The following is a 21,147-nucleotide window of genomic DNA, read 5'->3' as shown; positions in this document are numbered from 1 at the left end:
GAAATGGGCTACTTATATAGGGATGGCCCCAAGCGGTCACCTTGCTTATTTATCCAGGGCACAGAAGTGACCAGGGTGGGACCTCGCGTCTAACTAGTGGGGGTGCTGGTCCTGCTTCTACCCCTCATGACCGTAGGTAAATTAAGTCACACTTGGTTCGAACAGGGGCTATGACAGTCCCGATCCCACAGACATCACAAGAGTGGAAGGAGTGCCAGCACGTGTCCGCCTGAAAGCAGGCTGCCTGGCAGATGGTCCCCTGAGCAAATCTGAAGTCTGAGAAGGCAGGGCTGATTTCTTCACTTTATGTGGCCAGGAGACCTCGTCACGCATCATCTGTGGAGGCGATCACCTCCGTCTTGTCCACTCCTCATCACAGTGCCTCTGACAACTGTTTCCTCTCAGTTGCCCGGCCACAGTCTCCTGGGAGGAGCCACTATGACCTCAGAGACAGTTGCTGGTGCCTCCTCTGTCCTGTCTGTCTCCTGTCTTCATTCTTCACAGAGGTGTCAGGTCAATCTACTGTTCTCATCAAGTCACTCTCCTGCTCAAACACTCGCGGTAGCCTACTGAGGCTGCTGGGTCCATGACTTTGGGGTACAGCCCTCACCATACACCCCAGTCACTCTTGCAGGCCTCCCAGCACCCCTTCCCTGGCTGTGTCCTGGTCTTTTCCTTTCTCGGCTGCAGAGAAGGGAAGAAATGAAAGGCTATGTGATTTCATCTTCACTCCCCACTCCCTGTCCCCCCACTAAAGCTCCTGGGTCTGTGGGAAGGAGGGGGGGTCAGCTGCTGACTTGGGGAGGGAGGAGGGAGTCACGCCTTACCCAGAAGTGGCTCCTGCAGGTGGCCGTGCAGTGTGGGAGACACATCTGGCATGTGTCTGCCGGGGCCACACAGTCTTCTGGAAGAGCAGCCACGCCAGTTAACTTGCCATCAGCCACTCAGCTGGGCCCTCTCCTCCTCCCATCTCTCTCCAAGGCTCTTAGCTCACCTCAGCCCTCAGCCAGAGCTGCCCTTGGAGAAGATGGGGGGGGGCGAGGGGGGCGAGGAGGATCAGGGGCAGGACTCACACTGTTAATTCCTGAGCATCTGCCTGTGAGGCCTTCCCGTGCCAGCCCCTGTTTCGGAGAAAGCCAGAATCTCTGGTCACCTCATCTCATCTCGGCAGGATTGTTTCTCTAATTCCAACTCGGAGGACCAGAGATTCACCCGAAGGAGCCACTTCTGGGTGTGCAGCCTTGGTTTGTCAGCTCATGTGTGTCCCAGAGACCTCATGTAGCCAGTCACAGTCAAAAGTTTAAATTTTGGGTGGGTGGGGGAGAAGGGGAAAGAGAGGGATGCTTGGGGATGCACAGGGCTGGTGGAGGATGGCATAAAATGGCAGAAAGCCCTTGAAGGAGTGGGGCAAGGGCTTGGCTTTCCTGTGGTTTTTTATCCTTTAACCAACTCCTCTAAAGCCAGTCAGTCAGTGCCTCAAGTCTCCAATGATTGGGATGAGCCAGGAGACAGATGTGAAGTCACTTCTTAGAACCATTCAGAGATGCCCAAAGGAGCTTCTCCAGCTCCAACCGCTGAGTCCTTCCGTCCAGGTCCTATACTGGCCCGGCAGGGCCACTCAATAGTTGACCACAGGAGAGGGGGAGGGCGGGGCTGTCCACACCCAAGGCAGCTCGCTGAGAAGTCTTGTTCCATCATGATGCACTTCATTCCCTCTAACATTGTCCCTGGCCTAGCAGGCAGGATTGAGGGGGACCCCTCCCTTCCGGCTGGTTTCCAGGGCTCACACTTTCCCAGAGTCGGGTTCATTAAGAAAGCATCTTAGAGAACACCATACCTCCAGCCTGATTCCTGAGGGCCAGCCCGGAAAGTTTAGGCACTACAAGTACCCCTCCCCTGCACAGGGGTCGGTGTGCAGAGCTCTCTGCAGGAAAGGGTGAGGGAGAGCCTAGGGATGCGGGGCTGCTCTAATGCAGCCAGCCCAGGCTACACCAGGACGGAGACTGAAAGGTGAAGCCGGGGACTCAGGCTCGGCGTCCACGGGCGGGCGCCCCTCGTGCCCACGTTCCCTCCGCCTGGCGCTCGCCCTCTTGCTGGAACGAGGCAGCCGCCTCACCTCTGCTTCAGTCTTTGCCCAGCCAGACGCTTCCTTTGGGTGCGTCTGGGCGTTTATTGTAAATTCCGTGACTAAAACACGCCGGCAAGCCCGGCCAAACGACAGATGGACCACTCGCCCCCTCCCCGGCAGGGGGGAGGTGGGGAACCCCCCACTTGGGAGTCTCGGAAGCGGGGAGCAGCGGCTGTCTCGGGAGAGCGCCCCGGAGGAGCCCAGCCAGCAGCGCGAGCCTGGCGCGGAGCCCTGGCCTGGGGTCGGTCTCGGGGCGCTCCCGCCGCGGCGGGGACGGGGAGGCCCAGGCTGCTTCCTCGGGCGCGGCCGGAGGAGATGGGGAGCCGAGGGGGCGGCGGTCAGGGCGCCCCGGCCTCAGAACCGGCTGCCCACGCGGGGGGAGGGGTGGCCGTGGGGAAGGGGAGTCAGTCTCGCAGGGCTGCGAGGCCGCGGCGTTGGGGAAAGTTCTCGAGCTCCGCGTGGAGAGCAGCAGTGGAGGCACGCGCGGGGCTAGACCCGGGCGGGCAGGTGGCGCGAGGACCCGGGGGGTGGGGGGCTGGCGCTGGAGGGGGCGAGAGGCGCCCCGGCCGGAGGACACAGACCGCCGCGGACCCCGGCTATCCAGCCACTGGATTGCCAGCGACCCTTCCCCCACGCCTCGGTGGGGTCGGGGCACCCCGGGCCCCCCGGCAGCGAGGGGGAGGTCGGCGTCCGCGGGGCGCAGGGGCGAGGCCTCCGCAGAGAGAGAGAGAGAGAGAGAGAGAGAGAGGGAGGAGGGGGTGCTCGCAGGGCCCGAGCCCCGGGAGCTGGGTAGATCGGAGCCGAGCGGGCGCGCGGCGGACTCTCCCCTCCGCGCCGCGCCCCGCGCCCGGGGAGCCCCGCGCCCAGCCCGGGGCGGAGGAGAGGGGCGCGGGCGCCTGGGCCGCGGCGAGGGAGCCGCGCAGGGGAAGGGGCGGGCGGAGGGAGGAGCGCCGAGAGGGAGCGGGGAGGGAGCGCTGGCGAGCGAGAGCAAAGGCGAGCGGCGGGAGAGGCGCGGGAGGGAGCGCACCGCCGAGACGCACGCACGCAGCCACACGGTCGCTGGGATTCCAGGAGAAAAAGTGAGGCGAGCCAGGGCGAGCGGGAGAAGATTATTTTTTAATTTTATTTTTATTTTGTATTTTTTTTTGGGGGGGGGAATCTTTTCTCGTCTTGGTGCGAAAGAAGCGACTTGGGTTCTCGTCCTCGAAGCTCCCACTTGGATTGTTGGTTCCCTGGCGCGGACCCCCGCCGGCGGATTTCTTTGCCATTTGCATTTTGTTCTGACCCCCCACCCTCGCTGCTTCCTTGCAGCCCCTCCCTCGCAGACCGCCGCCGCCCCCCTCCCCAGATCGCCGGACCCCTCCTGGGAAGCTCCGGGGGGATTCGGCCCCGCGGGGACTCGCGCCTCCCGGGACCTGGACCAGCGGCGGCTCGGGCAGCCCTCCGGACCCGCTTCGCCTCGAAAGCGCATCTGCACACGTCTACGTGCCATTTGGTTACAGTGGGCACTGGGGGCGTCGAGAGCAGCCCACCGCCTCGCAATCCCCCAAACCAGAGGCGAGGACGCGGGACTCCGGAGCTTCATCGAGTGGACTAGCTGGGATCTCCGCATTGGATTTGGGGCATATCGTTGTCATTATTATTGTTATTATTATTATTTTTTTTACTCGAGGGAGATAGACAACAAAACAAAACAAAACAAAACTGGGATTTATTTAACATGATCTTGGCAAACGCCTTCTGCCTCTTCTTCTTTTTAGGTGAGTACCTGCTGGCGGCGAGGGCGGCTCTCGCCCGCCTAAGCCTGGGGGGCCCGGGGGGCGCGCGTTCGGGCGCCAGCGAGAGGCCGGGGATGCGGGGAGGGGGCGAGCTGGGCGCTGGGGTTGGGGGGCACCGGCGGGGGAGAGCGCGCCGCGGAATGGGCCGGGGCGGTGGGGACGCGGGCGAGGGACGGAGCCGGCTGGCTGGTGACACGGGGAGTGGGGAAGGAGACTTCAAACAGCAAAGCATCCCCCGCGGCGTGCACACACGCACACACACACAGGTTAGCACTCATTTCTCTCAGAATAATGCATTCAAATTGCGGCAACTTAAGGGTGGGAGGGGGGAAGCGAGCACCCAACTCTTGCTCAGGGAGACGGGAGAGAGGGGTGAGGCTTGCCAGCCCCTCCTTCCCGGTGGGCGCCCAGTCAGTGCTGGTGGAAGGCTCCGCTCGGGTGTCTCCAACTGCTCCTGCTTGGACATCAGTGGGGAGTGCGGGAGTCATCCCTCCCCCCTGCTGCCAATCAGCCTCTGGAAAACGCACCCCGCTCCCCTCCCCCCACCTCCTTCTTGGTGGGGCCCCGCTCTCGGGAAGACTTTGCAACAGTTTCACTCCTCCCTTTGCCCTTCCTCCTCTGTCCAGCCCTAGCCAGAAGGGTGGACCGGAGTGGAGGGTGATGAGCAACCCTTTACCTCCTTGCTGTTCTCTCTGGGGGCCTCGGACCCTCCCTCCCGCTGTAGAGGGAGAGAGGGAGGCCAAAGTTTGTTTCCCTGGGTGAACAAGAAGGTTGAGAGGAAACACCCCCTCGGAAACAAAGACGGTCTCAGCTGGATTGTAATCCCTCTGCCCCTCTGGAGGGAGGCTGATGCCTGGACCCAGAATTCCCAGCCCCTGGCCCCATTTATGCGGGAGAGCTCAGCTGCCTGGGAAATGGGATAGAGAGAGACAGTCCCTCGCTACCTGCCTCCCACCACCACCCATGGGCTGGTAGAGGGGAGGGAAGAGGGGTGCTTGCAAGACTGCCTGTGCCTGGGTTACCAGACAAGGCTGCTGCCTGGGGTAGGTGCCCAGGAGAGAACCACTGGGCAATGTGTGTGCTCGAAACAGAGGGTGTGTGTGTGTGTGTGTGTGTGTGTGTGTGTGTGTGTGTGTAGAGGGACAGTCCGTGTGTCTCTGTGTGTGGAGCTAGAGAGAGGGGCTGTCACCCCATGTTTGCGGTTCACCTCTGCTTCAGTGTCAGTGCTGGTCCAGTGGCCCTGGCTTCCTGAGAGCCAGTGGTGGTCAGTGTACCGTTTCCTTCCTGCAGGAGGGAGGGGGGAAGACTGGGGAGAGGCTGGTGCTGGGCCCAGAAAGAGGTGGGTGGTCCAGTGAGTGTCCCTCCTCCTGTCCGGGAGGGGATTTGAGATCACCTTGGCCGGGCTGTGGCCCTTTGTCCACCCGCATCTTCTGCTACCTCCTTCAGGCACTAGTGGGGGGCGTGGGGGGGAGCATAGCCCCAGGGTGTGGCCTTCAGAGTTGGCCCCCAAGGCACTGCCAGGTGGGAGGGGCCGAGGGGGAGGCTGGGAAGGTGTGGCCACCGTGCGGGCAGGCCTGCCTGGCACCTGGCTGCCCTGGACTCCTTCAGAGGCCTGCCCCTTTCTCCCGCTGCTGCTGGGAATCCAGCTTTCCCGGGTCAGAAGGGAGCAGGACCGAGAAGGGAAGGAAGAAAGCCAATCCAGAGACGCAAAGGCAGTGTGTGCGCCCCCCCACCCCCCCATGTGGGTGCCTCTGGGTTTCCAGGCACCTCCAGCCCCCCAGAGGGTGGGAGCTGAAGTGCTTCCTGGTGAGGTGCAGTGGCCTGTATGTGTGAGTGTGTGGGGGGGTGGTCAGCCTCAGAGAAGCCCCATGGCTGCTGCTTTGTCTGGGGGAGCAGGGTCCCCCAGCCCTTCAGTTCCTGCTCTAGGAGGGGGAGGCTGGACCCCAGGAGTGGGGGGAGGGGCAGCTGGTTGGAAAACTTCAGCTCCAGCCCCCCCCTGCCTGGGAGGGAGCCCTTGGTGGGGAGCTGGACAGAAATTCCACTCGGGCAGAAGCTTTTCTGGGGAGGTTATTGGCAGGTTCAAGCAGTGACCCCTGCCAGGGATCTGAGGTGGGCTCTGCAGAGGGCCTCTTTGGCCCAGCCTTCCTCAGCCCTGGTCGCCCTGTGCAGGGGAGAACTGGGGATCAGCGGGGGAAGTGACTTGGGGGCAGGCCTGTTGACCAGGCCACCTGCATTCCCGTTCCTGCCAGCACAGTTCGTGCAGGCAGACAAGTGTGGCTGGGTGTCTCTCGGTTCTCCTGTCTCCAGGTGCTGTCCGCCCGTCTCTCCTCTGAGTTGGATACGTCACCTTGACCCTTCACTCCCTAGAATTCCGAGCTGCAGGCTCGAGTTGCCATGGTTTCCTTCTCCGGCTGGTCTCGATGGCATCCCGGGGTCAGGTAGCCCACTCGCAGTCAGGGTGAGAGGCTAGAGCAGCCCCTTGGCTGTGTGCCCTCCCGCCCGGCTCCTGGGTGACAGGGAAGCCCTGCATTCTGGAAGGATCGCCTCAACGTCCCTGCAGGCCGGCAGAGTGGGTGTCTTCATTGCCCCAAGGCTAGTGTGTGACCTTTGAGCCCGTGGACTCAGTCTAAGGCTACCTCTCTGGTGCAGCCAAGGTGGGAGGCTGGGCGTGGTGGAAGGGCCAGGGCTGGACACTACTGAGTGTCCAGCATGCGGGCTGGCTGGGGAGGGGGGCAGCAGGTGTACGCGAAGCCGCTGGGCTCAGCTGTTCCTGGGTGGCCCAGATGCAGCCAACTTCTGCTTAGGGACCTAGGATGTGCTGAATCTGGGAAATAAAGCTGCTGCCTCGGCTTGGAGGGAGCGAACCTCTCCAGCCGGCGCCGGGCAGGGCAGATGCCCACCAGCCAGGCCTGCCTGCACTCCGCTGAATTCTTCACCAGTCTGGTCAGGGCCTGGCCATAGCCTGCTCAGCTTTCCTGTCCTGAGCCAGAGGTATGGTCCAACGGGGAAGGTCCTGTGTTTTGCGTTGGCCTCCGAGAGACCTTGTCCATCCCAACGCCCCCCAGTCTCCGCCCTCTTGGTGTCTCCTGCTGCGCAGGCCTGAGAGGGCCCGCCAGGAGCCGGATCCCCGTCCTTCCGCCGCGCTCTGCCTCTAGGTGTCGCTGTCTCCCTGCGGTAGCTCCCCCCTGAGCGGGCCTCCTAGGGGGAAGCAGGGAGAAGTGGAGCTGGGTAGAGAGGGAGGGGGGCCGTGTGCTTGGGATTCTGAGGAGGGGGCTTCTGGCCTGGGAGTTTCGTATCCGGGAGCTGGGTAGAGTGGAGTCGGCCTCCTCGGCTACTCCTCCTGTCCTGAGCGAGGCAGGCCTGCTCCTGGCCGGGGCCTGGGCTTTTGCTGGGCAGGGTCTGGAGTGGAGGGGCTGGGGGAGCACAGGCAGGCCGGCAAGACGTCTCTGTCCGGAGGGGGGGTTCCGTCTTGTGAGCTCGATATGGGAAGGACCCAGTGGGCCCCTCCGGCCCCTCGCCGCTGAGCTCCGAGAGTGGGGGGCGCTGGCTGCTCTGGGGTGACGGGTGACTCGGGTGAACTGATTGGTGCTTGTGCACTTGTAGAGGAACGAGAGGCCTCGTGTGCCGGGACCCGGTACCCGAGGAGGAGGCGCATCCCCTGCTGCAGGTGGCGGCGGATTTGGATTTTGGAAAGGAGATAGAGGGAAGAAGAGGGTTTAGGGGAGTGCGGGGAGAGGAAAGAAAGAAAAAGAGAAGGAAGGAGGGAGAGAGAGAGAGGAGGAAGGTTGAAGGAAAAAGGAAGCAAGGCCATCTCAGGGGAAGGTGACAGGACGGAGACGCAGGCCTCGCGGGAGAAGGGAGAAGTGTGGGGAGGAGAGGCAGGGGAGAGGCAGTGCTCCTCAGGCGGGCGCCCCGCATTCTCCTTTCCTGTTGAAGGTTCCAGAAGACGAACTGGGAGGTGTGTGTGGGGATGGGTGGGAAAGGGGTGGTTCTCCCCGTTGGGAGGCCTCAGACCACCCCGCACACCCAGTCTCCCAGAGGGCGCAGGCACCCAAACAGAGGGCTGAAGGGGCTGCTCCGTCCGCATGTGTGACCTTGAGTTGTCATTCCTTTTCCTGAGCATCCATGTCTCCATGATAGAACGTGGTTCTAGGTCCACACAGGCTGGACCAAACAGGTTCTAGGTCCAACCCAGGGAGGTTCTGTTGTTTCCAGAATGGGCCTCTGTCTTGGAGGGAGGTGTCGGGGGGAGGTCCTCGCCCCCCTTTCCCAAAAGGCATGTCCAGCCTCACCCACTCAGCAGGCCCTGTAGCCCCTTCTCTGCTGAGGCTGCGTCCACTTCTCCCCGCTCCAGGCTCTGTGCTATGCAGGGGTGCGGGGAGCTGGGCAAGAACCCCCGGGCAGCGTGGAAGGCAGCAGGAGATGTGCCCTGGCTTTGAGTTGTCGGGGTCCTGCAGCTGCCCGGGCCCCTCACCCGCTCTGGGTGGGACAGCAGAGTCCTCCTGGCTGTGCTTTGGAGGTGCTGGGCGTGCGGGCCCCAGGAGGGCCCACGCCCCCGGGCCTACATCTCGGGGGAGAGCTGGTGGTGACCCTCATTCACACTTGTCTTCCCTCCCCACCACCCAGACGAGACCCTCCGCTCTTTGGCCAGCCCTTCCTCCCCGCAGGGCCCCGAGCTCCACGGCTGGCGCCCCCCAGTGGACTGTGTTCGGGCCAATGAGCTGTGCGCGGCCGAATCCAACTGCATCTCCCGCTACCGCACGCTGCGGCAGTGCCTGGCGGGCCGGGACCGCAACACCATGCTGGCCAACAAGGAGTGCCAGGCGGCCCTGGAGGTCCTGCAGGAGAGCCCGCTGTACGACTGCCGCTGCAAGCGGGGCATGAAGAAGGAGCTGCAGTGCCTGCAGATCTACTGGAGCATCCACCTGGGGCTGACGGAGGGTGAGCCTGGGCCCGGGGCCGAGCTCAGGGCAGGGGGCAGTGGAGGTGGGCGCCCACCGCTGTCACTGCTGTTCAGGACAGCCTAGAGCCCAGAGGAAGTAGCTGCCCTCTGAGCAGGGCAGCAGCTGTTGAGGGAGGTCCTGATGGCGGATGGAGGGGAGGGTGGTGGAGGGTGGGGCGGGGGGTGGTAAGGGGCAGGGCAGGAGGGCCGCTGGCAGGGGGAATGAGAGGCGGGAGTTCCCAGCCAGATACCTGGCAGATACCTCATGGCTGATCTGGGCACCTTCTCAGGGCAGCACCCCCACTTCCCTTGCCAAACTCGGCTTCACGTCCTGTGGTGAGACCTGCAAAGCAGACAACACTTTCCCTGACCCCCCCCCCCCCACCACCACCCAGGACGGGCTTCCCTGGCCGGGAGGGGGAGGCCTTGCATGTGCCTTGTGGGGTGACTGGGTCGCTGCTCGTTCATTCACTCAGCAGCTGTTGACTGGGATGGTGGGAACAGTTAAAAGCACACTGCGGTAGCCTTTTGCCTCCAGGAGCCCAAGCAGATAAGGGGTTTCTGTCACAGGGTGGGGAAGCGCTGCTGAGGAGCGGCATTTCATTCCTTGTTATAAGATCTAAGGCGCCTTCCTGAGGGAGACGACCCTCCAGCCCCCTGCCGCCCCCCGCCAGCTGAGATCAGGTGTGAGCTGGAATTTAGTGAGGTGGGATGAGGGGATCCAGCAGGGATTTGGGGAGAACCCTCTCGTGGGTCAGGGAGGGAAGGAGGTGGGAGTGGCCCTGAAGCCTCCTCAGAGCAGGGCCTGCCTCAGGGGAGGACCGAAAGGTGAGGGGACAGTGACTCCTCAGAACAGGGCCTGTCTCAGGGGGTCACTCAGAAGCAAGAGGACAACAATAACTCCTCAGAATAGGGCCTTTCCCAGGGGGGCGCTGAGAGGTGAGGGGACAGTGACTCCTCAGGGCAGGGCCTGTCTCAGGGGGTCACTCAGAAGCAAGAGGACAACAATAACTCCTCAGAATAGGGCCTTTCCCAGGGGGGCTCTGAGAGGTGAGGGGACAGTGACTCCTCAGGGCAGGGCCTGCCTCAAGGTGGGCGCTGAGGTGTGTGTTGGAGCAGAGTCCCTGGGCTGAACCTTCTCCCTGGAGCCCAGGCCTGGGCCGACTCTAGAGCACTGGTTTCCAGCCTTCACGGTCACCCCTCGTGATCCTGGGCAGTGGGTGCGTGGGAACCCTCAGCAGCTGTGGGATGGGCCAGAGGACTGATGGCTGGAAGGCCATGACTGTCTGTGCGGTCCCTTGGCCCTCAGTCCCTGGCTGCCCCTTGGTGGCTGTGAGCCCGTACCTGTGTCATTTTCCACCCAGCGGCCTGTGAGACCACGTCCTTCTCAGGCACTGGGTCCACAAGTATCCTTAGTTTCGCAGGTTACCCAAAGTGGGGTCCAGGGGGCCTGTGCACCACCAGTGGCCCTTTGAATCCACCAAGTTGGTGTCGCTTTGATGGTACGGCCAGAGGATGCTGAGCTGTCTGGACCCCGTAGTGGCCCAGACCAGGGAAGGCTTAGGAGGTACAAATGCCTGGACCCCGTAGTGGCCCAGACCTGGCAGGGCTGGGGGGGTGCTTATGGTGCTGGGGTTTGAACTTGGGCCTTGCGCACCCCTTGATCCCTGAGCCTGGCCCTCGGTAAGTATCTCTTTGGCATTTACGTCATATTTCAGAGGTGCCAGCACTTGAGAGAGTAGAGTCTGCCGTCCAGGCTGGGAGACCCTTTCCTCCAGTGCATTGTAGGAAGAACAGACGCCTGCTTTTCTTTTCCTTAGAATCCTGCTACCCCCAATGCCAGAACCGCCCCCCGCCCCCAGCCTCAGGAGCCCATGGGATCCGTAGGAAAACAAAGAACGGCAGGGGTTGATGTCTCTAAGTACTTTGCAGCTGCACATGGACAGCACAGCGTGGCTTTATTTCTCTTGTAAAAGTCGTCCCTCATCGCATGTGATTGAGCCAACCACAAATAGCAGTGGCTGGGCCCCCCCACCACGAGGAGTTTTTCCGGAGCCCACGGGTAGGGGGGCAGACTGATCCCACTGGCCACGGGGTGCGGGCCCTAGGGAAGGCGGCCTTGGAGGTGAAAAGGAGCCCAGATGGGACCCCTGTGCCTTGGCAGCTGCGTGTTCCCTGGCGGGGAGGGGGAGTCTGTGCCCTTTCCTGGGGGTCTGGGCTGTAGCAGATTTGCTGTGTGGACCGGCGGGGGGCTGGCCTGGGCCAGGAGTCTTGCCTCTGACTCACCGGACGGGACGGGATGGGAGAAGGAGCCCCTTAGGCAGGATTTGGGGCGCGTTTCCGGAACAGGGGCTCCTTCCTGCAGAGCACCCTGGGGGCGCTGGTCTGTGGGCTGGCCCGAGGAGGATGGAAAATCAATGTGCGAGGCTGAGGGTCGGCTGCCTCCTGACGCCTGCACACGGCTGAGTGATGCTGCATTGATTTCTTTCTCCCCACGTAATGCCTCAGGAGGGTGTTTCCTCTGTGGCTGTGGCCTTGGCAGAGCGGGGTGTGTGTGTGGGGTACACCCGCTTGCTTTTCCCTTCCCAGGCTCGAGTGCTCCCACAGAGCCCATGGGTGGTGGTGGGAGGCAGGTAGGGAGGGCAGGAGGAGGAGCAGGCTCTGCTGCTATTGGGACAGGGGCAAAGGGCAATTCTGCTTTCTGGGGGTGCCAGGACGGAGCGCTGTGGCTCCTCTGTGAGTTGCTGTGTGATATCAGGCAGGTTGCCTCCCCTCTCTGGGCCACTTCAGCCTCTTGTGTGCCCTGTGCCAGGCCCGAATGGAATGACTGTGGGACCTGTGATGGGGACCTGGCCTTCCCTGGAGGTGCTGCTTTCTAGACACCTTTGGAAGTCGTGAGGAGAGGGCTGGTGCTGTGGGGAGGGGCAGGCAGAGCCGAGCAGCTGCCTGACCACCCCCCCACGCTCTCTCTTGCAGGGGAGGAGTTTTATGAAGCGTCACCCTACGAGCCGGCCACCTCCCGCCTCTCCGACATCTTCAGGCTCGCCTCAATCTTCTCAGGTAAGCGGCTGCTGGGCCGGGCCTGGCTCACCCTCACCAGCAAGCCTGCGCTTCCCGGCCTTGAGGGGGACGGTGACCCCGACACCCCCAGCCGGCCTCAGCACTGTGCTCAGCACTGTCGGGGGGCGGGGGGGCTGCCCAGGACGGCCTCCCCTGTCGCCTGAAACCCGGAGCCACGCTCCTGCTGTCGTGCATCCCACCCTGCTGGACCTTCCTCCAGCGGCTTGACTGCCCCCTGCCTTGGTTTCCCCAGTCGTGAGGGGACAGTCAGTGTCTCCCTGCTTGTCCCAGGTCCGAATGAGCTGGTGTTCTGCTTGCTGTCCACGCGGGCGTGGCCCTCTCTTGTCCTGAGCATCACTGTGTCTGCTCTCCCAGTTCCCCTCTCACGGAGGGGAGGCGCTGTTTCCAGAACCCCGCTGAGGGGTGCCTCGGAGGCCTCTATCCGCAAGCTAGGACCCTCCCCAGGGAGCTCCGGCTCTGCTGCCGGACGCCGGGGAGGTGAGGTGCCTTCTCCTCAGCCTGTTCCTCAGGCCTGGGCACGCTAGCTGGTCCAGGGCCGCAGCCCTGCTGGGCTCAGGGAACGGCTTTGGGTCCTGGGCTCTGCTCTCTGGGGACTGAGGGCTCTTCTTGGAGTCCCCCAGGGTCAAGTGCCCCGGGAAGGCTGCTCCCTGGGGTGTGTGAGTGCAGGTCTGGCATCCGGGCAGTGCATGGTGGCGGTTTATTCCCGACGTTTGTCTTGCTCTAAACCAGGCAGCGGCACTCATGAGCTTTCGACCTGGCAGTTCCATCCTAGGGCTGAGCCATCCTGTTCACTACACTTTTTTTGGGGGGGGAGGGTCACACCTGGCGATACTCACGGGTTACTCCTGGCTCATGCACTCAGGAATTACTCCTGGTGGTACTCGGGGGACCAGATGGGATGCCGGGGATCGAACCCAGGTCGGCCACATGCAAGGTAAACACCCTACCCGCTGTAGTATCGCTCCAGCCCCTGCACGGGGGTTTAGTGGCAGCCCCGGCCTCTGCCTGCTCCCCCCAGCCCTGCCAGGTTTCCCTTGCCAAGTGTCCCAGTGTGCGCCTCTGGACGGGGAAACGGAGTGCTCTCGCGCAAGACTGGAAGGTGAAGGATTCTCTCGGGCCACGGCTTCCTCCCTTTCTCCCTTTTCCCTTATTGCTTCCCTGAGGAGAAAAATTAATTGTCGTGGAGAAATACTATCTCGGTTGGCTTGGGACGTCGTAGCGGAATGCCACACACCAGAGCTTCCAACAGAGACGCTCTTTAAGACAGAGACACTCACAGCGCCAGAGGCTGGTGCCTGAGATTGCAGGCCCAGCAGGTCTGTTTTCTCAGGAAGCCTCTTCCTGCTGCATGCACGCATCCACACACGCTCTGGAGTTCTCACTGGGCATCACCTGGCAGGGGAGCTAGGAAGCAGGGAGAAGGGTAGTGGGACAGGAAACAGCTTATGGGTAAGATTAAATTTTGTGTTTTTTTTTTTTTTCTTTTTGGGTCACACCTGGCGATGCACAGGGGTTACTCCTGGCTCATGCACTCATGCATTCAGGAATCACTCCTGGCGGTGCTCAGGGGACCACATGGGATGCTGGGAATCAAACCCGGGTCGGCGGCGTACAAGGCAAACGCCCTACCTGCTGTGCAATTGCTCCAGCCCCAAGATTAAATTTTGGATGGTCACAAACTGCTGTTTTGTGCACTTGCATTTTCTTATCCCAAAACCATTTTTATTTTTTTTTCACTTCCCTGAGGGTGACGCTCCCCTGATCCACTGACAACTTCTGCCCTCAGACTTTAAGCCCGGATTATCTCAGGTCCCTGTTGGGGAGAGTCTTGGGCCCGCATGTGAAGGGAGGCATCAACTACCGGGTGCTCATGTGCGTGGGCCTCGGGCCCTGGTGGCGGTGGTTACAGCTTCAGAGGTGGTCACTATCTCAGAGTAAAAGTGGATTTTCCTGCACTGGCGGGTGCTTGAGAATTGTATGAAAGATTTGCATGTACAATGCGAGAGATTAAAAGAGTTTACAGTTTAAATAGATGGGTCTGTGTCCCTCCCCAAATGTCCAGGGCTCTGCTTTACCCGTGGGTGACATCACTCATCCAGTCCTGCACAGTCCCGACCCATGTCCAACCTCCCAGTTCCGCCCCGTGCCGTCTGCTCATCCCCAGTGTGTGATTCTGTCCCAGGTGTCACTCTCTGTCCGGTGTACGCTTTCCTAGTTTGGAACTGTGTCCCTGGGCCTTTCCTGGGCTGTGCCCCCGTGGTTCTCTGACATAGTTTCTTGACTTTTCTCCAGTCTCCGGCCTGCCGCCGTGCGCTCGTGGGCGAGATGCCATGCTCGCCCACAAGTGCTCTGTGCCTCTCAGTGATCTCAGGCTCTGTGGCTCTCTCAGCTGTACCTCGGTAGTTCCTGTCACCCGGTCCTGGCTCTCCTGGTCTCTAACCACAGCCGTGGTGTGCGTGGGTGAGACTCCTGTGCTCAGTGCTTGTCCCGGCCTGAATATGCCACGTGTCCAGGTGCGTAGGACACCTACCAGATCCTGCAGTCAGCCTGGGCATGTATGGAGAGTGGGGTGAGGCATGTATGGAGAGTGGGGTGAGGGAGAGAAAGAGAGTGTGAAGAGAGAGAAGAAGAGAGGGAGAGGGAGAGGAGAGAGGAAGACAGAGGTATAGAGAGGGAGGGAGGGAGAGAGTTGGACAGAGAGAGAGAAAGAAGGAGAGAGAGAGAGGGAAAGAGAGGGAGAGAGAGAGGGACAGAGGGAGGGAGAGGGAGAGAGATAGAGGGAGAGAGAGGAAGAGGGAGAGGGAGAAAGAGAGAGAGGGGGAAAGAGAGAGAGAGAGAGAGAGGAGAAAGCGAGCTGGGGCTTTTATCTGCTGCCATCTCCTGCCCACAGCCACCCCGTTATCTATTTTGATGGGTTATCTGTTTCGGTCCTTACCTGTTGGATGGGCGAGATTTCAAGTGACTGACTAAATTCACCTGGCACTCTGCCCTTCCACTTGTGCTGTATCGTTTGTGTTGAGTGCCCTGTCCTGGGTTCTGCCGGGACGCATGGTGAGGAAGGCAGAAGCTGCCCCGTGGGCGCTGGGTTGGCGCTAGAGTGGGCCCATCTGGAGGGCCAGGCTGGTGACCGGCCAGGTGTCCCTGCAGCATAGTCACTTAGGTTTGCTGCCTGTGGACAGGAACCATCGTGTGGGCATGTGAGCTGTGCGGAGGGAGGCGGGTAGGGCATTGAGGACGATGTTGGCTGCCAGCAGGGTATGGATGCGCTTTCCCACCTACTCGGGGGCCAGCTGACCACTGCACGGGGGGCCCGTGGGATTCCCCCCCCTTTAACATTGGTGGTGGTGCCGCTGCAGGCCGGCTGTTTCCAGGGGAGGTGTGTGCTTCACCACTGAGCTCAGTGCCCGACAGACAGGCCGTCGCTTTGTGTCTGGTGGGGACATGGCTCGGGTTTGCCCCCTGAAGGTTGGAGGTCAGAGGTCCCCATCTAAGTCGGGGCCCCTGCTGCTTCCTGGGCCTGCACTAAGTATCTTCTTAGCAGAAAATCTTTAGCTAATGAACTTGACACTCTGCGGGACAAGCACGTTGACAAGACAAATGAGGAAATTACTGGGTCTCAGCTCCTCCACTTGGCGTCCTTTACCTGCTGTCTCAATACAGCTGGGCCCTGAGCCACCCTGGATCCTGGGTGGGGGGTGGGGGGAGGCACTCTCCAGGTGGGAGCCAGACCTGGGGTGCATTGCAGAGCCTCCCCATCTCCCGAGTCAGCCTTGCTCCCCCCAGAGTAGCCCTGGAGTTGGTGTGTGGGTAGAGAAACCCACCCCCTGGGGGGATGAGGGTCTGTAGTTGGGGGTGGGGTGGGTGGGGAGACCCCTGACCCTGCCACCGGGAAGCCAGGGGTGATGTCCAGGGCACTTAGTGGAAAGGGGGTGCAGAGTACCGTGGGGCTGAGGCTTGAGGGCTTCCTTGGCCACAGATCTCCACAGGGGCTTCGGGCAGGTTCTTCCCCGTGGACCCCCGTCTCCTGACAGGTGAGGATCAAGAGCGTGGGGCGGGGCTTGCTGTTTTCTGCTGGACAGTAGCCATTTTGGGGCTTCTAGGCAAGTGCACTGGCCGTCAAACGTGGTGTCACCTGCTCACAGCTCCTGCTCGGTGGGTTTCCGGGGTCCTGCCTGACGCTCTAGGATTGCGAGGCTGCTGTTTCCCCGGGCTGGCTGGCAGCCTCGCCTCCCCCCCCGCCCCGCCCACTCTCTGCTGTGCTCTGTCCTTCTCTCTGTGGACAGAGACTGGGCGCTTCGTCCTCCACGACCCCAGGACCCGGGAAGGGTGCTGCTGTCACGCGGAGGTGTCCTTGACACTGTCCGCTTTTCGTCTGTCGGCTGAGAAGTCAGGTGTTGGGACTGACCCCCCTTCCTTGGTCTCTCTCCTGCCCTCCCGGCTGCAGGGACATGGCGGGCGGCTGCATCCCGCACCTGGGACACGGCGGCCTGGGAAGTAGACCGCCCTCCTCTCCCCGCTGGGCCTGGCCTTCCCGGGTCTGCTCCGTCCAGAGTCCAGGCCGAGGAGAGTAGTTGGGCCCTGTCCTGAGTTTGTTGGGAGCGTCCAGTTGTCCTGCCTTGTTGGCAGCGGGGGCGGTTTCCTGAAGGGTATCTGTTGGGGTTCGTGGCGATTCCTCTTGCCCCGGAACTGTGGGATGTGGCGTTTAGGGAGACAGCAGGTGCAGGCAGGCCTGGGTTTGCACCCTGGCCTGGCTACTTGGGGGGCTAGGAGGGTGATCTTGAATTTGATTTCCAGAGGTACCACGACCCACAGCCTCCCCAGAATTTGGGCCACCAATAAACTGGCAAGTGGCCCGTCCCACAGGCCCCAGACTCAGTTCAGAGCACTGGGGACACACTGGGCTCAAAGCGTGTTCCTCCGAGATCCAGCCCACCCCACTCTGCCGTGTTTTCACCCAGCCAGGATGTCCTTGAGCACCCACGGGCAGCACCCCGGGACGCTGGCGCCCCTGAGCCACCGTGCAGAAACACCTCACAGGCAACTGCGGTGTTGGACGCTTGGTGGGGCCAGAGATCAAGGGCCCTTGCTGGGGGCCCCGGGGGGAGGGGCTGTCGTGTCTGTGTGGGTTGGGAGCGTCACCCACATTGGGGCCCAGAAGAAACGCAGGACGGGCTGGAGCGATAGCACAGCGGGTAGGGCGTTTGCCTTGCATGTGACTGACCCGGGTTCGATTCCCAGCATCCCATATGGTCCCCTGAGCACCTCCAGGAGTTAATTCCTGAGTGCAGAGCCAGGAGTAACCCCTGTGCATCACCGGGTGTGACCCAAAAAGCAAAAAAAACCACAAAAAACAAAAAACCCCACTGTAGCCAGAGTGACTCGGCCGTGGCTCTGTGCCAAGGGGGCAGAGACAGGATATTTGTGGAGGCCATGCAGTGGGTGGGGAGCTCAGGGGGAGGGCTCAGACCCCCTGAGTGTGTGAGCCTGGGAACATGCTAGGGTTCGCCGTCGCTCTCTTAGGAGGCAGAAGAGAGACCAGAGAAGCTGATTTGCGGAGGGAAGACTTGGAAGGGTCAGAGGGACAGTGAGGGGGCAGGAAGGCCCCATCCACCGGAGGGTGGCCATCAGGAGCGAGGCTGAGGACATGGGCAGTGCTCAGTGGCCAGGCCTGAGGGACAGGCCTCTGAGGTCAGCAGGGCTGCCCGATGTTTCTGATCCGGGCGGGCCTGTGGGGCCTTGCCCTGGGGGCAGGGGCGGGAAGTGCTGCAGACGGAAGGGCAGGGAGGGGTCCCTAGAGGTAAGTTTTCCTTGTTCTGTCACTGGAAGGGAGCTTAGCAGTCACCTGGGCCCTGTTCCACCCGGCAAGAGAGGCACTGAGATGTGGAGAATAGGGCCGGACTCGCCTCGCATTCAAGCTGGTTCTGCCGTGCCACGCACGCAGGCAGTGGCTTCCCTCAAGGCCCGGGGTCCCTCTCACAGGGTGCGCGTAAGGTCGGCATGTGGCTGTGGGCGGGGGCCTCACCTGCACCACAGGTCCGCGGCTACTGGAAATATGTTCGCAACAATTGCTCTGGGCTCTGGGGCGGGCAGCTGGGGCCTGGTCTCCGGGAAACAGAGATTTTCTCGCTCCTGAGGTGTGGGAGGTGGCGTCCATGTTCAGGGGATTGGAGCATCCGGGTGGCTTGCCTGTGGGGTCATAGGGAGACTGGAGAGAGGCTGGGCCTGGGCCCTGCACTGGAGGAAGGAGGGGTGGCGGGGTGAGGGGACCCCTGCAGAGCCTGGCAAGTGTCTGGGGTGATGGAAGCAGGGAAGCTCCAGGGATGTCCTTGTTGGAAGGGGGGTCAGGCTGGAAAGCCTGTGATTGGCTGCAGGGAGACAATGGCAGCCTTGCCCGGGGGCCACGGCAGTTATCTTTTGTCACCCTGTGTGGGCGCTGGGCTGTGGGTGCCCGTTCCCTGCTGCCCCCGGTGCCCGGTGCTGTGGTTGACTCCCGTATGCAACCGTGGATGAAGAGCAGAAGGCACGGGCCTGGTCCCTCTCCCGGAGGCGAGAGCCTGGCTCGCTTGGCCCCCTGCCATCTCTGGCCCCACCCAGTGTGGGCCTGAAGCGCGTCCAGCTCTGTGCTTGCCTGTGAGATGTTTCTGCACAGGGAAAGGAGGTGCCAGCGTCCCGGGGTGCTGCCTGGGGGTGCTCAAGGGCATCCTGGCTGGGTGGAAACACGGCAGAGTGGGGTGGGCTGGATCTCGGAGGAACGTGTTTTGCGCCCAGTGTGTCTCTCCTCATCCGCAGAGGGGGAAGCTTGGGTATGTGGCTGGACAGGAGCCTGGGGAGACCCTCCCGGAGTTGTGGGGAGGGGGAGGGGGTTCTGGGTCAGCAGGCGGCCTCCCTCCCAGCTTTTCTCCGAGAAGGGTGTTGTTTAAATTTCAGAATCACAGTCTCCTCCTAACAGCTGTCAGAGGCTCCGGGTGTCAGTGGAAACTGGGCTGAGCTGCGGCCCTGCCAGCTCTTTCTCCTCCCCTTGCAGGGACGGTGTGTCTGATGGCCAGGAGAGGAGGGTGCGGTCAGGTGACCAGTGGTCTCAGCTGCTGACCACAGCCCAGAGCAAGCAGCGGAGGACTAGGGGGGGAAGACTGGAGAACTGTCTTCCGCCTCTTCTACCTCTTATGGCTCATTTACTGCTCCCTTCCCATCCCCCCTCCAGCCTCTGGCCAAAGGGGCTGCTGGCACGGAGTTGGGGGGGGGAGTCTCCTTTGTGTCCAGGAAGAAGGGTTCCCCCCTGCCACCCCCCACAACCTCTGGCCCTAAACAAAGCAAAACAAACAAACAAAACAACGCACAACAAGAGCAGGAGAAAATGCAATTTAACCCCAAAGAAGGCTTTTGGGTGGTGGGATTTCAGGTTGGGTGAGAGTTGGGGGAGGGAGGTATTTTCTGAGTGGTGCTTGCTTGCTCCTGGGGTGCATGAAAGGCTCTGCCAGCAGCAGGATGGGGGCAGGGGGTGTTGCTCAGGCTGGTTCGGAGCCCCTGAGATGCCCTGCCAGCTCTGTACCCCTGAGTGTGCTCCTGGCTCAGCCACTAACTGCCCACCTCTCCACCTGGAAATGGGGTGGTGTGAGTGACCACCTGGCAGGGGTTCCCTGGCCACCTCTGTGTGCACGGCCAGTGTGCCTGTATAGGAGAGTACAAGTGTGTGCAGTGCCTGTGTGCTTACGTGTGTGCATGCTGTGAATTTGTGTATGGTATGTATAAAGTGTGTCCTGTGGCCTGCATGCTGGTGTGGGTTGTATGCTTGATATGTGTGGGTGGGGTGTGTTGTGGGTGTTTGGTGTGTGTGTTGTGGGTGTGGTACATGTTGTTGTGTGTATGGGGTGTATGTTGTGAGTATGTGGGGTTGTATGGTGAGGGTAGAGTGTGGTTTTTTGTGGGTCTGTGATGAGGTTTGGTGTATGTGGTGTGTGTAGATGTGTCTGTTACTGGGTGTATGTTGTGGGTGTATGCTGCATGGGGTGTATGTTGTGTGTGGGGTTGTGTGTGTATATGAAATATGTGTCGGGATGTGTGGTTGTTGTGTATGGGGTATAGGTTGTGATGTGTATGGGGTTTGTATTGTGGGTGTGTGGTGAGGTTATGTGTGTATGGGGTGTGTGGTATGTGTGTTGTAGATGTGTGTATATGGGTTATGTGTGGTTGTTGTACATATATGGGATGAGTGATGACATTGTGTGTTGTGGGCATGGTTGTGTGCTATGTGTTTGGGGTGTGTGGTGAGGTTGTGTATGGAGTGTGTTGTGTGTGTGGTTGCCGGTGTATATGGGTTGTGTGGTGAGGTTGTGTATGCATGGGGTGTATCGTAAAGTTGTATGAATATATGGGGTAAGTGATGAGGTCCTATGTGTGTGGGGTGTGTGATGTGTATTTGGGGTTTGTGGTGAGGTTGTGTGTATAGATGGGGTATATGGTGAGGTCATGTGTGTGGTGTGTGGTTTCTACTTGGGACATGAAGTGAGGCTGTGTGTGTATATGGGTTTTGATGTGTGGTGTGTGTGTGGTGTGTATTGTGTGCGACTGTGATTTTTAGAGCAAGTGGTCTTAGATTGTTGATGGATTCAGCAGGAAGCTGGGCAGAGGTGGAGAGTGACGGGGCCTCCTCTGCCTTCCTCCAGGGCGCAGCCATGCCCCGTTCCTGCTGGTACAGGAGTAGACGATGGGAGGCAGCCTGGTTGGCTTGACCTTTGTGTTTGGGGAGTGCAGGTTGTGCTGTTGAGGTCGGACACGTTGGGGCCCTCTGTGCAGAAGGAATGGGTGCGAATCCCTCCCCTGCCCCCCTCGGGCCGCCCCTCCCCCCATTTCCTGGCCTCCTAGCCCACCCTGTTCCAAAGTGCGGAGGCTGTCAGGGAACAAGACAGAAGGATCTGCTGTCCTTCTGGAGTTTGTGTTCGATTAGCAGGAGGCAGAGGGAAATAGAAAACAAGCCAACAAACAAATTTGCAAGAAAAATGGGAGGTTGCGATGAATGCTAAGCGAGGGTTTAAGTAGGATGGTGAGACGGAGGTGACCGGGGCTGCTCTAGGCTGCGGATGGCCAGGGGAGCGGGAATCGAGCCGTGCTGGGGTCGGCAGAGGGCAGGCGAGTGGGAGGGCTGGCCGCTGTCGCTGGGACCCGTGAGTGAGGGGGGAGCGGTGGGGGTGGGTGGGCACAGGCAAGCCCTGATCACCGAG

General features: G+C 61.2%; 1 protein-coding gene across 2 annotated transcripts in view; it reads left to right on the top strand.

Annotated features, from left to right (window-relative positions):
* Positions 1-3,149: 3,149 nt before the first annotated feature.
* GFRA2 (GDNF family receptor alpha 2) overlaps positions 3,150-21,147 on the top strand; it is a 76,505-nt gene continuing 58,507 nt past the window's right edge. Inside the window, exons 1-3 of one of the 2 annotated variants that reach the window (XM_004610084.2) lie at positions 3,150-3,888; positions 8,533-8,847; positions 11,825-11,908. In XM_004610084.2, the coding sequence (XP_004610141.1) occupies positions 3,849-3,888; positions 8,533-8,847; positions 11,825-11,908 (439 nt within the window). In that variant the 5' untranslated portion in view covers positions 3,150-3,848. The remainder of the gene's footprint in view (positions 3,889-8,532; positions 8,848-11,824; positions 11,909-21,147) is intronic. The other variant, XM_004610086.2, reaches the window with a different exon arrangement.

The sequence above is a fragment of the Sorex araneus genome, chromosome 7 (assembly GCF_027595985.1).
Source record: "Sorex araneus isolate mSorAra2 chromosome 7, mSorAra2.pri, whole genome shotgun sequence".
Lineage (NCBI taxonomy): Eukaryota > Metazoa > Chordata > Mammalia > Eulipotyphla > Soricidae > Sorex > Sorex araneus.
The sequence above is the reverse complement of the archived record's forward strand: the minus strand, read 5'-3'. Positions and strand labels throughout refer to the sequence as shown.